The 15817-nt window shown below is 40.5% G+C and overlaps 1 protein-coding gene and 1 long non-coding RNA gene across 2 annotated transcripts; one reads left to right on the top strand and one right to left on the bottom strand.

Moving 5' to 3' along the window:
• Positions 1-507: 507 nt before the first annotated feature.
• GNG5 (G protein subunit gamma 5) lies at positions 508-8684 on the bottom strand. Its single transcript, XM_006070880.3, has 3 exons — positions 8420-8684; positions 4340-4484; positions 508-725 (listed from the first exon to the last, which is right to left on the bottom strand). Exons 1-2 carry the CDS (start codon positions 8498-8500, stop codon positions 4359-4361), a joined length of 207 nt encoding a protein of 68 aa, XP_006070942.1. The 5' UTR covers positions 8501-8684; the 3' UTR covers positions 508-725; positions 4340-4358.
• A 14-nt stretch (positions 8685-8698) lies between these two features.
• On the top strand, positions 8699-9404 carry LOC112585639. Its single transcript, XR_003110129.2, has 2 exons — positions 8699-8835; positions 9121-9404. It is a non-coding gene; the product is annotated as an uncharacterized LOC112585639 (long non-coding RNA).
• The last annotated feature ends 6413 nt before the right edge of the window (positions 9405-15817 follow it).

Raw genomic sequence — 15817 nt, 5'->3', positions numbered from 1 at the left:
ACATTTCTTTAAGCCTTTCAAGAAGGATTAAAAGTTTTAAAGCAAGATGGTTTCCTAAGGACTTAGAACAAAAGTTACAAATTATTGATGCTTACTTTTTTGGTTCCTTTTTTCCTTGGTACTTCTTTACCTCATTACATTGTACTCTAGGGCTCCATTCAGGAATTAACTCAGGCTCTGAAATTTTTCTCACATCTTAAAATGGAATTATGTCTAGTCTTTACTATCCTTATTAGGAGAGCCACCTAATATGAAGTAACACCCAACAAAGGAGTTTATTAAAAAGTTAACCATGTAAATAACTCATGAATAGAAACTAGTATTATTAGCAGCCTTCTCCTGACCTTAAAAAAATAACTTTGCAGTCTTTAATTCTCTAGTAATCTTGTAAATACATGGCATAAAGTTATGAGATGAATTGTTAGAACACTAAAAATTTAACCACTTAAAAGTATGATGGGGAAATTTTCATTTTTTAAGTGTTCAAAACAAATTAATACATAAAACTTTTATACTAAGTATTTTATTGTATGTTGCCATCAGTGTATATAAAATAATTACCCTTGTGAAACAGAAGATTATGAATATTCAGAGAGGTAGACATTAAAGACTGACAAAAGTAGAAGTTTGTATAGTATGGCACGTTACAGAGAGGCTTTTGTACAGGCTTCAAATTTAGCTTTCCTTTGAATATTCACTGGTTTATGAAACGTGGTTTGGAAAACCTGAAATGGAAAAAGGGAAAAAAGGGAATTAGGGTAAAGTATCATAAGAACAATAGCTTTTTTTATGAGTACCAGTACATCTTACAGTACATCAGTTTTAGGGTATTTATTTGAATGTCAACTTATAAAGTGCTTTCAATTAAACTGAGCCTGTTTTTTTTTTTTTTTCCTTAAAAAAAAAAAGACATCCCAGTTGGTTTTTTTTGGTGGGGTAGGGAGGAGCAGTGGATAGGAAATGAGAAACTGGATAGAACATGCCTGAATGAAAGGACCTAAAGAGTAACTTGCCAATACATTAAAAAAAGAAAAAAAAAAAAAAAAAAAAAACCACACTCTGGGGATTCTAATTTTTAAAAAGGTTATGGGAGATATCTGAACACCTCTAGAAAATGAGCAACAACTGAAAAGAGCAAGATGCAATCACTTCTATATACCCACATAAATATATACACAAAGAAAAATATACACACAGATATTGACTATAGCAGGAGAAGGAAATGGCAACCCACTCCAGTATTCTTGCCTGGAGAATCCCAGGGACAGGAGCCTGGTGGGCTGCCGTCTATGAGGTCACACAGAGTCGGACATGACTGAAGCGACTTAGCAGCAACAGCAGTGTTTTAATAGCAAAGAACTGCAAACAGCCTAAATGCAACTCAATAGGACAATGAATAAATAAACTAAGGTTTATAAACATGATGGAATACAACAATTAAAATGACTAAACAATCTATGGATTAACACAAATCTCAAAAATAATACACTAATAATTATTCCTTAAAAATAACAGCTGGGTTTTAGAACTATAAATAAATACATGGGCATAACAATGCCAGAGTAAGTTATTTATATGGAAAAGTAGAAAAAGTATCTTTTACTTCTTTATAAGCATTAACAAGGTTGGGAATTCCCTTGTGGTCCAATAGTTAGGACTCTGGTCTTTCACTACCAAGGGACCAGGTTCACTCCCTGGCTGGGAAACTTAAAATCCCATAAGCCGCACAGCTTAGAACTAACAAGGTAAACTATTTAATTCAGACAGTAGATAATTGGGTTTTTATACTGATTTAAAATTTTCTGTTACTTCATTACAAAAAGTTTTATAAGAAGCATAAACAGAATCAGTGGTGAAAATGTTTAACCTCAAGTTTTGCAAATTACAAAACCGAGATAGGCAGGAAATTGTAGCAAACAATCTGAGATCTGTTTGGCAGGGGCTCAGCCAAAAGTACTCTCAAGCTCCAGGTGGAACAGCAAAGTTTAATTTGGCAATATTTTCAAGGTTATTAAATTTTAAATGTCATTCCTTACTGAATAACTTTACTTCCAGAAGTTTATTTTAAAGAAATGCGTCGAGTATACTTATAGGTACCAAGATGTTCACCTCAGTGTAGCCTCAAATTTGGAAACCTCAATATCTGATGAAGTATAATTTAAGTTATGGTACAACCACAGAAAAATCTCATTTACAAAAACTATTAAATGAGAGCACCAAAGCCTAAGCACCAGACCACCAGGGAATTTACAGACTATTAAATGAAACAAGAAAATTCAACTTCAAAAAAACAAAACTGCATACTATAATCACTTTTCAATGATTTTTATTTTTTTTGTCTTTAAAGGAAACATCTGTTAACAGTGGTTATTTCTAGGTGTGCAAATCATGGTAACTTCTATTTTAATACTTTGGACTATTTGTTGCTAAAATATCTATGCTTTAAATTACACATATATTTTTAAAAGTTATCAGTGTGAAGACTTAAATACAGATTTAAATATAGATGTTTTGCATCCATGCCACTCAGTGTGCCAAGAACCACCAACATCAGTATAATATCCCAGACCTATTGTTTTAGAATCTCTATTTTAACACAGTGATTTGTAGCTACATTCATGTTTGAGAAGAAATGCTTTTACGCCCAAATACTTTTCCTAGCCAAAAGTGCTTCAAATCATAATATTCATAAACCTGTGGGTTTTATTATACTGCCAGGATTAATAGCCATTATTTTACTTTGAAATCAGGATTCTTATTCCAACCAGAGCCAAGTTAATTAGGCACTGATCTGTATTCTATGAAATGAAACTATGAACAGCCAGTTAAGAAGCCACACTTACCAGTATTTTAAATGAAAATAAACTTATGAAGAAAATACAAGAGGAACCATAACAATTTTGGAATTTCTCAAAATTGCCAGAAGCAAAAAAAACTTTTTAACTATTAAATATGAAGGTGCTTGAATGTTGAAAAGAATTACTTCCTTAAGCTCAAAGGTGTTTTTTTTTCCCTCTGTGTTTGGAACTTTAACCAATTCAACCAATCATGGTATTTACTAGAGACATGTTTTTACTTATACAGACTTCCTGGACACTCCCAAGTCTGCTGCTGCTGCTAGGTCGCTTCAGTCGTGTCCAACTCTGTGCGACCCCATAGACAGCAGCCCACCAGGCTCCCCCGTCCCTGGGATTCTCCAGGCAAGAACACTGGAGTGGGTTGCCATTTCCTTCTCCAATGCATCAAAGTGAAAAGTGAAAGTGAAGTCGCTCAGTCGTGTCCGACTCTTCCTGACCCCAAGGACTGCAGCCTACTAAGCTCCTCCATCCATGGGATTCTCCAGGCAAGAGTACTGGAGTGGGGTGCCATTGCCTTCTCCGACTCCCAAGTCTACTAAATTTAATTAGGGAGGGCACAACTATGCAACATGGTATTTTAGGAACCAGCTTCCTGCACTGTGAGGAGTCAGAATATTTGCAGAGGGTGTGTAACATATACAGAGTTGTCTTTATAACAAGTAAATGCTTTGACTAAAGTCCTATGACTTCATGAAGGCAGTACCGTTAGATTCCATTTTCAATTAACCACACATCATGTTGTCTGGCCACCTCTCTTGTGGATTAACATTATACATTTTTGCACACATTGGCATCTGTTCTGCAAGGTACAGGTTAACATATAGAAGTATGCTTTAAACCCACCCTAATTTTATGTTCTTAATCCTCTGAAAACCAACCCACTGTCTCCCACCATAAACTTATATACTTCATTTCCCTCTCATGTAATCTTTACCTAAAAAGAATAAAATTAAAACCTTTTGTCTCCAACTCCAAATGCTTGCACTATGTCAGCTTATGCAGCTATCTCTTCTGTTGGCACTCACTACTTCAATTCTTTTCTATGCTATTCTAGTAGATCATAATCCAAATCCAATGACAATATTTTAAAAGTCACCACCATGAACACAGCAGATTTCTTTAAATGTCTTAATATTTTCTAGGTACAAAAAAATTAGTATTTGGGAACACCAAAGTACACCATTAGGCAATACCATAAAGGGTAACATGGCTTGTCACAATAGTGAAATTTTCTAGTAACCCCTGTATCCTCTTATGGTTATTAAATTCTCTACTTAACCCTCTGATAAAATAGAAACAACTAGTCTTCATGATTACTAATCAGCGAATTTCATCAATCTTCACAAAACAAAAAAGACTGGAAAATCCAAGTACAAAACAAAAGTATGCTAAGACCCTGCTCAACTTATAAAGTGCTACAAAGAAAGAAACCTGACTAGTTATCCCTACTAATTTTGTTGTTTTAATTTAAGGAAACTTACCTTGTCACGATTCCTCTTACTACAAAAAGGAACAGACTTTCTGGGGCCTGAAGGGATTTGTACTTGAAGATACTCCAGTCAGCAGAGGGTCATGTTGAGCATTCTGCAGACAGAACTGTTTCAAATCTGCAGCTGCCTGGGAAACCTGTATATAACAAGCAGTGGGGGAAGGGGGTGGGAGGTGATGACAATGTTTTAATGGAAGTTTCTCAAATCTTTAATAAAAATATCTGCCAATAAACACTTAAAAAATATATACACTAATTGAAGATCAACAGTCGTACTATTGTTTGGTGGCTAAATTGTGTCTGACTAAATCATGTCTGACTTTTGCGACCCCATCAACTGTAGCCCACCAAGCTCCTCTGTCCATGTCCAGGCAAGAATATTGGACTGGGTTGCCATTTCCTTCTCCAAGGGATCTTCCCGACCCAGGGATCAAACCTGCATCTCCTACTTGGCAAGTGGATTCTCTACCACTGAGCCACCAGGAAGCTCATCAACAGTCATATACTGTCAACATACACATATGTTTGATATACAGTCATATACAGTCAAAACACTCCATGTAAATAAAACAAGCACAAACAGTACAACTCCGTTTTATCTGCAAAGCATAGCACATCTTGCTAGTTTACTAATAAACAGGATGTTCTAGTGTAACCATGAAGGTACTCAAAATTGTATTAAAAGCAGTACACAGGATATTATAGGATAAAGATAAAATGCTAGTAAACTATCACTCTGTCTTGAAAGCAGTATACTGAGAAAATGCTGTAAGTGTCTTGGTATTGCATACTATCAGCTGTTCTATGTTACAAAATTGGACAATGACAGTTTCTGCTCAGTGACATGTGACTCAAAGGCTGATTATTAGCAAACTTCAGTTTAAGAACTTTATTGAGCAGCCTGCCTTTAAGAAACTATTTGCCTTAAATGTGACTTAATAAATTCATATATATACAAAGCCATTCAAACACGACTTACAGAACTTCTGTGGTTTCACAGTTAAAACAACTTTATACCAACTTCAACATCTACTATTTGTATATATTCTGTTAAGGAGTGGTGCAGGACACCAAAACAATAAACTGAATAGTTCAGATATATAACATGAATGACTAAAGGATGCCTCATTTATAGTATCCTAACTCTTGAATTACGGTTTAGAAAGATGGGGAAGGCAATCATTTATTGTATTCTGTTTTAACTATCCACAAGAAGGATAAGAACAGGTGTCCAATCTGGCTGGGTAATATTTAGCCTCTGAAAGGGAGCTAAGGGCATCACAAGTGCTCTCTATACAAAGAATTTCTGCAGATGACAGCTTCTGATAAACAGATCCATCACCATGAGATGAATCTAAACTCGTCTTGGAATCTACTTATATGTTTGGTTTATACACCAGCCCAGGATAAAGAGTTTCATGAATTTATTTAGCAACTGTGTAAGTAGTTTTGGGTTCCAAGTACTACAAGAAATGGGCACCCTGCTCCCCCTCAAGGGTGTAGCTACAGTGGGGGAAGGGTGGTATCATTTTTCACTATCTTAAAACATGGTTTCATTCATTCACATTAACCAGCAGTAAAGAATCTACTGCGCTTCCCCTGTGGCTCAGCGGTAAAGAACCCGCATGTCAATGCAGGAGATATGTAAGAGATGTGGGTTTGATCCCTGAGTCTGGAAAGATTCCCTGGAGAAGGGCATGGCAACCCACTCAGTATTATTGCTGGGAAAATCCCATGGACAGAGGAGGCTTGTGGGCTGTAGTCCATAGGGTCACAAAGGGTTGTGACTTTATGCTAAGGACATGACTGAGCATAAACATGATAAAGAATCTGTTAATTTTCTGCCAAAAATGTAGGCAGACTCCAACTTAAAAACTTCTCATCACCTCTATGTGCCAAATATAATTCTAGGCCCTGAGAATATGTTACAGAGCTAACAGTTCAGATGAAAAGAGACAAGATGATCTGCAGAAAAAAAAAAGAATAGTTTGTTAGATCAGGACCTGTGGCACAGTGTTTTCAAGGAGGTGATATTTAAATTGAGATCTCAGTGACAAGAGATCCAGCCAAGGAACCAGCAGTGAGAAAATAACCAGCGAGAATTCCAATCAATGGGGAGAGTAGAGGCAAAGGCTTAAAACTCAAACAAACTGCTAGCTCCTAAGGCACTATAATAATAACCATCAGAGAGGTTGAAACCCTATAATCCTGGCATAATTATCAGTGCCCTCTTTCACTCTCAAAAGTGCCCTGGGTTGGGAACAAAGTGTATGGTCACCAACCTGGGGAAGTTTGTCAAGCATTTGTCATAATTGCTATCAACTACTCAAACAAAGGCTTTTTAAAAATAAACTCGTGCTAATTCAAAAGTAAAATGTCACTACAAAAGCATCTATAAAAGTCATGGGTAAAACAGAAGCACAAAATGAAATCTAATTCACCACATTTTGCAACATGTCCAAAGAAAAGCTCATATAAATTCCTCCAAGGTGAGGTGCTTTCCTCCTTGCTACACACAGCCCTGGCATTTAGACTTGAGATTTCTATAATCAAACCCTGGTGATAGCTTTTAATGATTCCAACCAAAACCTTTAGTACTGGAGGAAGGCACCTCGCTGGAGAGTTATTGCAGGGGCTAGGGTTTTTAAGATAAAGCCCTCAGAGTACACTCATTTTCTTTGGAGACTGGAACTAAATACCCCTACTTAACACTTCTGCTTTCAATAAGCCTTTTTTTTGCTGCCCTTCCCATTTTTTTCCTTTCCTGGGCCACTCCAACCTAAGATGAAGGCACACCTAAATAATAACAATGATTTAAGAGTTAAATCCAGGCAAGGCTAACCATTAATCACTGGGATGAGGTAAGAATCTGGAAATTAGAGAAATGGATTCAACACAGCAATGGAGTTTATAGCACTTTAAGGGCAGGAAGGGAGGGGAATCCCATCCCAAGACTGATGGGAATTTCCCTTCCCTCCAGCGATGACCACAACTGGGTAAACTAGGTTCCTGGCATTTCTACATAAGGAAATAGGTAAAGGGAGGGCGTCTTACAACACAAAACACTTCAGGGGGAAGTAAAAACTAGTGTGATGAGTAAAGAATCAAATCATCTTGGAAACTGGCTGTTTCTTTCAACAGAGCGCATGGTTTATATTCTTCCCTGTTTCTTTTCTAATTACAGTGTTTCACATGTAAACTGAGTGCACCAGAAAGAAGCCAATCCACGCAGGATTTAAAAAATCAAGAAACTTGAATAGAACTTAACGTCAGCTTGTCATATCAACACACACACACGACTTTTTCCCCAAAGTAAAAACCCCAGGACAAGGTCAATGCTACTAACCAGACGCCAAAATAAATAACACTGGTCCACCCTAATTACTTTTTCGGGTATGCAGACAAGGAGATATGCCCAAGGTCAGATCACAGCCAAGTGCAAAACAGATATGAAATGCACGCTTTGTCCGAGGTTGCGCAGGGCACCAGTGGTAATCTTAGACACTGTAAACGTTTCCAAAACAGGCTTCTTTAACCTACAATTAAAGTTATGCAAGAATTCGTTTTCAAGTGTGTGTTCGGTGAATAAGTGGGGCTGGAAGTAAAACTCGACTACTAAAGGGAGTGGATTGGGGAAAGTTCTGACATGAAAAAATACTTCTGTTCTGAATCAAAAGGCGGATAAAACTCCGTCCGGTGACCAAGAAATGGGGGAAACGGTCCCAAGGGCCGGGAAGGGCGCGGGTGGAGGTGCAGCTCTTGGGAGCCCTGCCGCGGAGTCACTGCCGAGGGAGGGAGAGAGACAGGGACGAGGGCCGGAATGCGGAAAGCGGCCGCTCAACCCAGGGCCAGCCCTCCTTAAACCGTCTTGGGGCGTAAGGGTGCATTAACCGGCCCCCCAAACCACAGCGCCGACCCGTGCCGCTACTGCTCTAAAGCTGGCCGAGATCGCGGCCGCGGAGCCGGCGTCCTTCCCAGGGGCAAGTCGCGGCCGCCGCGTCAGCTCGCCTGCAGTATCCCACCCGCCACCTCCCCGCCTTCCCCTCCCCCTCGGCCACCCGCCCCCGCTCACCTTCACCCGATTGAGCCCGGCCTCCAGCCGGAGCTGTTGAACCACTTTTTTCATAGCCGCGACGCTGGATGAACCAGACATGGCTCACTCGAAAAGATGGCAGATCCGCGGGCCGTCGGCAGGTCTGCGGTGGGTCCGCTGGGCCAGTCGGCGGGGCTGGGGGTGAGGCTCGGAACTTTGTCTCTTAAGTTTCCGGTCCTTTACCCAGCGGCTCCACCCTCAACGCGCATGCGCGCTCTCCTTCGCCCGCCGTTTTGGCTCCACACCCGAAAGGGAGCGCGAGCCTCCGAGGGTGAGGGGAGAGTTGGGAGCTAGAAGGGGCGGAGCGGACGGTGGGCGCGGCAGCTACGAGACGCCGACTGGAACGGACGCCCCTCCTCTCCGTCCTTCCTCTCCCGAGAGCAGAGTTCGGAGAGGTAAGAAAAGAGATCGTAGTTGTCCTGCGAGACCCGAAAGGGACTCCGAAGAGGATCGGTGAGGGAAGTCAGTTGTTGAGAGACTTTGTAACAGTCATGGTGGCGGGCCAACGAGGCGGTTCCAGTGTCCCTGGCGGAGTTGGCGGCAGAGATGGAGGAAAGGGAAGGGAGAGCCTTACTGAGGCGTAGGAGCTAGAAGTATGGGCTTGAGTCGCTGCCACCTTGTCCCCTTAGGGACGCGTCCCTAAATGACCCGTTTTTGTCCAACGGGCGGCCCTTCCGCAGATGGCTTCCTACCGACAGACCCCCGAGGCCGAAGGAGGGTGCGAGGTCTCTGTAACCTACGGAGAGGAGCCGGGCGGCGGGCAGCGAGGGCGCTGGTTCGCCAGAGAAAAGGGGATCTTCACAAGGTTTGGCTTCTGGCGCCTCTTACCTCTCATTTTTCTAGAAACGATTGTGAAGAAGCCAAGATGCTGACCAGAAATTATATTTATCTCTTCTTGTCCATTTCATTTGGTGGATAAACGTTTATTTTACTTTAAGAAATAAAAACTTTCTGTTGTGAGAAAGTTTGCTCTTTTATGTTTCAGTTGTAGCTTATTACTTGATGCTTGAAATGGACCTTCAGAGGAGCTTTCAGGAGAAATAGTAGGATGGAACTAAGCAAAGGAGGCTCAGCCACTGCATGTTTCACCCATGGGAACATATGCCACTCACTTAGGACAGATGTTTCATGTTCTGCTGGTATAGTCCGTCAATGAATACACTAATATTTTCTAAACTCATAAGAACCATGAAACGTCAGTGCCAGAAGGGATTTCAGGGAGTATGTCGTCCAATCCTTTCTTCTTAGTTTTTATCTACTGCCTGTCTAATAAAGAACTTAATTCAGTATAGGAGAGAAGAGAAAAAAAAGTTCATTTTAAGTTCATTACCATCCGAAGTCATTACCCATAAATGCAGCTTGTGAGTCACCAGTCTCTCCTGAGCAAGCCATGTTCTTTGAATTTCCACAAGAATTTAAAGTAGTTCAAACACCTTATCAACCTTACAGACATAAAAGTTTATTTTTCAAATAGTTAAAGACAGGCTTGTAAAAACAGTTTGATAAACCAAGAGAATCCTCATAATAAATGTATGACAAGAAAGCACAACCAAGAAATCTGTCAAACCCACAGTTCACTAGGTACTCTTTCCTACTGAGGCCCATTGTGACCTTGGGATCCTTTTTCAGTAATTCACTGTTGTGTACCCAAAACCTGTTGATGGGATTTAATATGTAAGATAAAGCAAATTTTCCATTCCTGGCGGGAGTGGGGAGGGATCATAAAGCAAAAGGAAGCAATAAATGAAAGATTAGTATTCTATTATCATTTGGTTATCCCTGTCTTTTTTTAGTTGGATTGACATTATTTTGTTAGGTAATTAATAATAGGTAAATAATTTGAAAACCCCAGAGACTATGTTAGGAGTTAACTATGTGAAATGTGATTTGGTTAAGATAAACTGCAAATTCTAAGCATACCTAAAGAAGCTAATGAAGCCTTTGATAGAAAACATTTACTCAAGTTACCTCAAGCAATGAAGAGATAATTGTAAAGATCAACATAGAGTAGTGGAGTAGTGGAGACAGTTATCCCATCAGATCAGATCAGATCAGATCAGTCGCTCAGTCGTGTCCGACTCTCTGCGAACCCATGAATCGCAGCACACCAGAAGTTCACCTATCCATCACCAACTCCCGGAGTTCACTGAGACTCACATCCATCGAGTCAGTGATGCCATCCAGCCATCTCATCCTCTGTTGTCCCCTTCTCCTCCTGCCCCCAATCCCTCCCAGCATCAGAGTCTTTTCCGATGAGTCAACTCTTCACATGAGGTGGCCAAAGTACTGGAGTTTCAGCTTTAGCATCATTCCTTCCAAAGAAATCCCAGGGCTGATCTCATTCAGAATGGACTGGTTGGATCTCCTTGCAGTCCAAGGGACTCTGAAGAGTCTTCTCCAACACCAGGTTCAAAAGCATCAATTCTTCAGCACTCAGCCTTCTTCACAGTCCAACTCACATCCATACATGACCACTGGAAAAACCATAGCCTTGACTAGACGAACCTTTGTTGGCAAAGTAATGTCTCTGCTTTTGAATATGCTATCTAGGTCGGTCATAACTTTTCTTCCAAGGAGTAAGCGTCTTTTAATTTCATGGTTGCAGTCACCATCTGTAGTGATTTTGGAGCCCAGAAAAATAAAGTCTTGACACTGTTTCCACTGTTTCCCCATCTATTTCCCATGAAGTAATGGGACCGGATGCCATGATTTTCGTTTTCTGAATGTTGAGCTTTAAGCCAACTTTTTCACTCTCCACTTTCACTTTCATCAAGAGGCTTTTTTGTTCCTCTTCCCTTTCTGCCAGAAGGGTGGTGTCATCTGCATATCTGAGGTTACTGATATTTCTCTCGGTTATCTTGATTCCACCTTGTGTTTCTTCCAGTCCAGCGTTTCTCATTATGTACTCTGCATATAAGTTAAATAAACAGGGTGACAATATACAGCCTTGACATACTCCTTTTCCTATTTGGAACCAGTCTGTTGTTCCATGTCCAGTTCTAACTGTTGCTTCCTGACCTGCATACAAATTTCTCAAGAGGCAGGTCAGGTGGTCTGGTATTCCCATCTCTTTCAGAATTGTCCACAGTTTATTGTGATCCGCACAGTCAAAGGCTTTGGCATAGTCAATAAAGCAGAAATAGATGCTTTTCTGGAACTCTCTTGCTTTTTCCATGATCCAGTGGATGTTGGCAATTTGATCTCTGGTTCCTCTGCCTTTTCTAAATCCAGCTTGAACATCAGAAAGTTCACAGTTCACATATTGCTGAAGCCGGGCTTGGAGAATTTTGAGCATTACTTTACTAGCGTGTGAGATGAGTGCAATTGTGCGGTAGTTAGAGCATTCTTTGGCATTGCCTTTCTTTGGGATTGGAATGAAAACTGACCTTTTCCAGTCCTGTGGCCACTGCTGAGTTTTCCAAATTTGCTGGCATATTGAGTGCAGCACTTTCACAGCATCATCTTTCAGGATTTGGAATAGCTCAACTGGAATTCCATCACCTCCACTAGCTTTGTTCGTAGTGATACTTTCTAAGGCCCACTTGACTTCACATTCCAGGATGTCTGGCTCTAGGTCAGTGATCACACCATCGTGATTATCTGGATTGTGAAGATCTTTTTTGTACAGTTCTTCTGTGTATTCTTGCCATCTCTTCTTAATATCTTCTGCTTCTGTTAGGTCCATACCATTTCTGTCCTTTATCAAGCCCATCTTTGCATGAAATGTTCCTTTGGTATCTCTGATTTTCTTGAAGAGATCCCTAGTCTTTCCCATTCTGTTGTTTTCCTCTATTTCTTTGCATTGATCGCTGAAGAAGGCTTTCTTATCTCTTCTTGCTATTCTTTGGAACTCTGCATTCAGATGTTTATATCTTTTCTTTTTTCCTTTGCTTTTTGCTTCTCTTCTTTTCACAGCTATTTCTAAGGCCTCCCCAGACAGCCATTTTGCTTCAATATCACAGCAATCCAAGTCTATGCCCCAACCAGTAACGCTGAAGAAGCTGAAGTTGAACGGTTCTATGAAGACCTACAAGACCTTTTAGAACTAACATCCAAAAAAGATGTCCTTTTCATTATAGGGGACTGGAATGCAAAAGTAGGAAGTCAAGAAATACCTGGAGTAACAGGCAAATTTGGCCTTGGAATACGGAATGAAGCAGGGCAAAGACTGATAGAGTTTTCCCAAGAAAATGCACTGGTCATAACAAATAACCTCTTCCAACAACACAAGAGAAGACACTATACATGGACATCACCAGATGGTCAACACCGAAATCAGATTGATTATATTCTTTGCAGCCAAAGATGGAGAAGCTCTATACAGTCAGCAAAAACAAGACCAGGAGCTGACTGTGGCTCAGATCATGAACTCCTTATTGCCAAATTCAGACTTAAATTGAAGAAAGTAGGGAAAACCACTAGACCATTCAGGTATGACCTAAATCAAATCCCTTATGATTATACAGTGGAAGTGAGAAATAGATTTAAGGGCCTAGATCTGATAGATAGAGTGCCTGAAGAACTATGGACGGAGGTTCATGACATTGTACAGGAGACAGGGATCAAGACTATCCCCATGGAAAAGTTATCCCATAGAAATTTAAAAAAAAAAAAAAACAAACACGAACTGTTGCATTGATAGGCCAAACTTCGAGCAGATACAAGTTAGGGACCTCAGAGGCAAAAGAAATTTTGACTCTTCTCTAGAGCTTAGCTATAAACATGAATCACCTATGTATCTCTTCATTGGCCTCTCACTACCAGTTCAATTAGTCATTGTCTCTAGACTTGATCTCTTTTTCTATTGTGCTTTACAAATAATTACAGCTTTCTCATAACATAGGCTTGCCTCATGAATATGATACTACTTCAGGACTTCCCTTTCTACATTCTTTTTGCTTGGGTATCTACTAACTATATACTTGAATCTTGAGCACTTCTCCCAGTTCTAATTCCTAAAGGGTTCATCATTTTATATCAGGTCACTTTGGCAGCCAAGATTTGTCTTTAGTGTTGATCCAGTCAGAAATGACAGAGGAAATTGTAGCTCAACACATGACTTGTTTGCTGTTCCTTTAGAAAGGATATTATAGTAGGGCAGTTTACCTTAGGATAATATTAATAGTAAAGCAGGTCTTGATTGCTCTTTCTTGAGTTCAATTAATCAAAAATTAGTTCTGAATTAAAATATCAAAATTTTAATGCATCCACTAAAAATGAAAGTTCTAGTCTCCCAATTGGCATACTAGCTAATGAATACACATGTGCTGTATTTATTATAAATTATTACCATTAATTCTTAACTGATAAATTTCCACGTGTGTGTGTGTGTGTGTGTATAGTTTAGTCACTAAGTTGTGTCCCACTCTTTTGCAAGCCTATAGACTGTAACCCGCCAGGCTCCTCTGTCCATGTGATTTCCCAGGCAAGAATACTGGAGTACTGGGTTTCCATTTCCTTCTTTAGGGGATCTTCCCAACCCAGAAATTGAACCTGTGTCTCCTGCATTGCAGGTAGATTCTTTATTGCTGAGCCACAGGGAAAGCCTCATACACCTATAAACGATATGGACCTAACAGAAGCAGAAGGTACTAGGAAAAGGTGGCAACAATACACAGAAGGACCATACAAAAAAGATCTTAATGACCCAGATAACCATGATGGTGTGATCACTCACCGAGAGCCAGACATCCTAGAATGTGACGTTAAGTGGACCTTAGGAAGCATCACAACGAACAAAGTTAGTGCAGGTGATGGAATTCCAGCTGAGTTATTTCAAATCCTAAAAGATGATACTGTGAAACTGCTGCCTCAATATGCCAGCAAATTTGGAAAATTCAGCCGTGGCCGCAGAACTGGAAATGGTCAGTTTTCATTCCAATGCCAAAGAATGTTCAAACTACCACACAGTTGCACTCATCTCACACACTAGCAAAGTAATGCTCAAAATGCTAAATGCTCCAAGCTAAGCTTCAACAGTACGTGAACTGTGAAATTCCAAATGTTCAATCTGGTTTTAGAAAAGGCAGAGGAACCAGAGATCAAATTGCCAACATCCACTGGATCATTGAAAAAGCAAGAGAGTTCCAGAAAAACATCTACTTATGCTTTATTGACTACACCAAAGCCTTTGACTGTGTGGGTCACAACAAAGTGTGGAAAATTCTTAAAGAGATGACAATACCAGACCACCTTACCTGCCTCCTGAGAAATCTGTATGCAGGTCAAGAAGCAACAGTTAGAACCATACATGGAACAACAGACTGGTTCCAAATTGGGAAAGGAATACGTCAAGGCTGTATATTGCTACCCTGTTTATTTAACTTATATGCAGAGTGAAAGTGAAGGTTGCTCAGTTGTGTCCGACTCTTTGTGACCACAAGGACTTTGCAGTTCATGGAATTCTCCAGGCCAGAATACTGGAATGGGTAGCCTTTTCCTTCTCCAGGGGATCTTCCCAACCCAGGGATCACACCTAGGTCTCCCGCACTGCAGGCGGATTCTTTACTAGCTGAGCCACAAGGGAAGCCCCTATATGCAAAGTACATCATTCGAAATGTTGGGCTTGATGAAGCAAAAGCTGGAATCAAGATTGCCCGGAGAAATATTAATAACCTCAGATATGCAACTGTCACCACCCTTATGGCAGAAAGTGAAGAGGAACTAAATAGCCTATTGATGAAAGTGAAAGAGGAGGGTGAAAAATCTGGCTTTAAAAACAAAAAAAACTGAGATCATGGCATCCACTCCCATCACTTCCTGGCAAATAGATCGGGAAACAATGGAAATAGTGACAGACTTTATTTTGGAGGGCTCCAAAAGCATTGCAGATAGTGACTGCAGCCATGATATTAAAAGACACTTGCTCCTTGGAAGAAAAGCTATGACAAATCTAGACAGCATATTAAAAAGCAGAGACATTACTTTGCCAGCAAAGGTCCATATAGTCAAAGCTTTGGTTTTTCCAGTAGTCATGTATGGATGTGAGAGTTGGACCATGAAGAAAACTGAGGACCAAAGAATTGATGCTTTTGAACTGTGGTGTTAGAGAAGACTCTTGAGATTCCCTTGGAATGAAAGGAGATCAAACCAGTCAATCCTCAAGGAAATCAGTCCTAACATTCATTGGCAGGACGGATGCTGAAGCTGAAGCTCCAGTACTTTGGCCACCTGATGCAAAGAGCTGACTCGTTAGAAAAGACCCTGACACTAGGAAAGATTGAAGGCAGGAGGAGAAGGGGATGACAGAGGACGAGATGGTTAGATGTCATCACCGACTTGATGGACATGAGTTTGAGAAAGCTCTGGGAGTTGGTGTTGGACATGGAAGCATACTGTGCTGCAGTCCATGGGGGTGCAAAGAGTCAGACACGAATG

The sequence above is a fragment of the Bubalus bubalis genome, chromosome 6, assembly GCF_019923935.1.
Source record: "Bubalus bubalis isolate 160015118507 breed Murrah chromosome 6, NDDB_SH_1, whole genome shotgun sequence".
Classification (NCBI taxonomy): Eukaryota; Metazoa; Chordata; class Mammalia; order Artiodactyla; family Bovidae; genus Bubalus; species Bubalus bubalis.
This window is presented reverse-complemented; position numbering and strand designations above follow the sequence as displayed.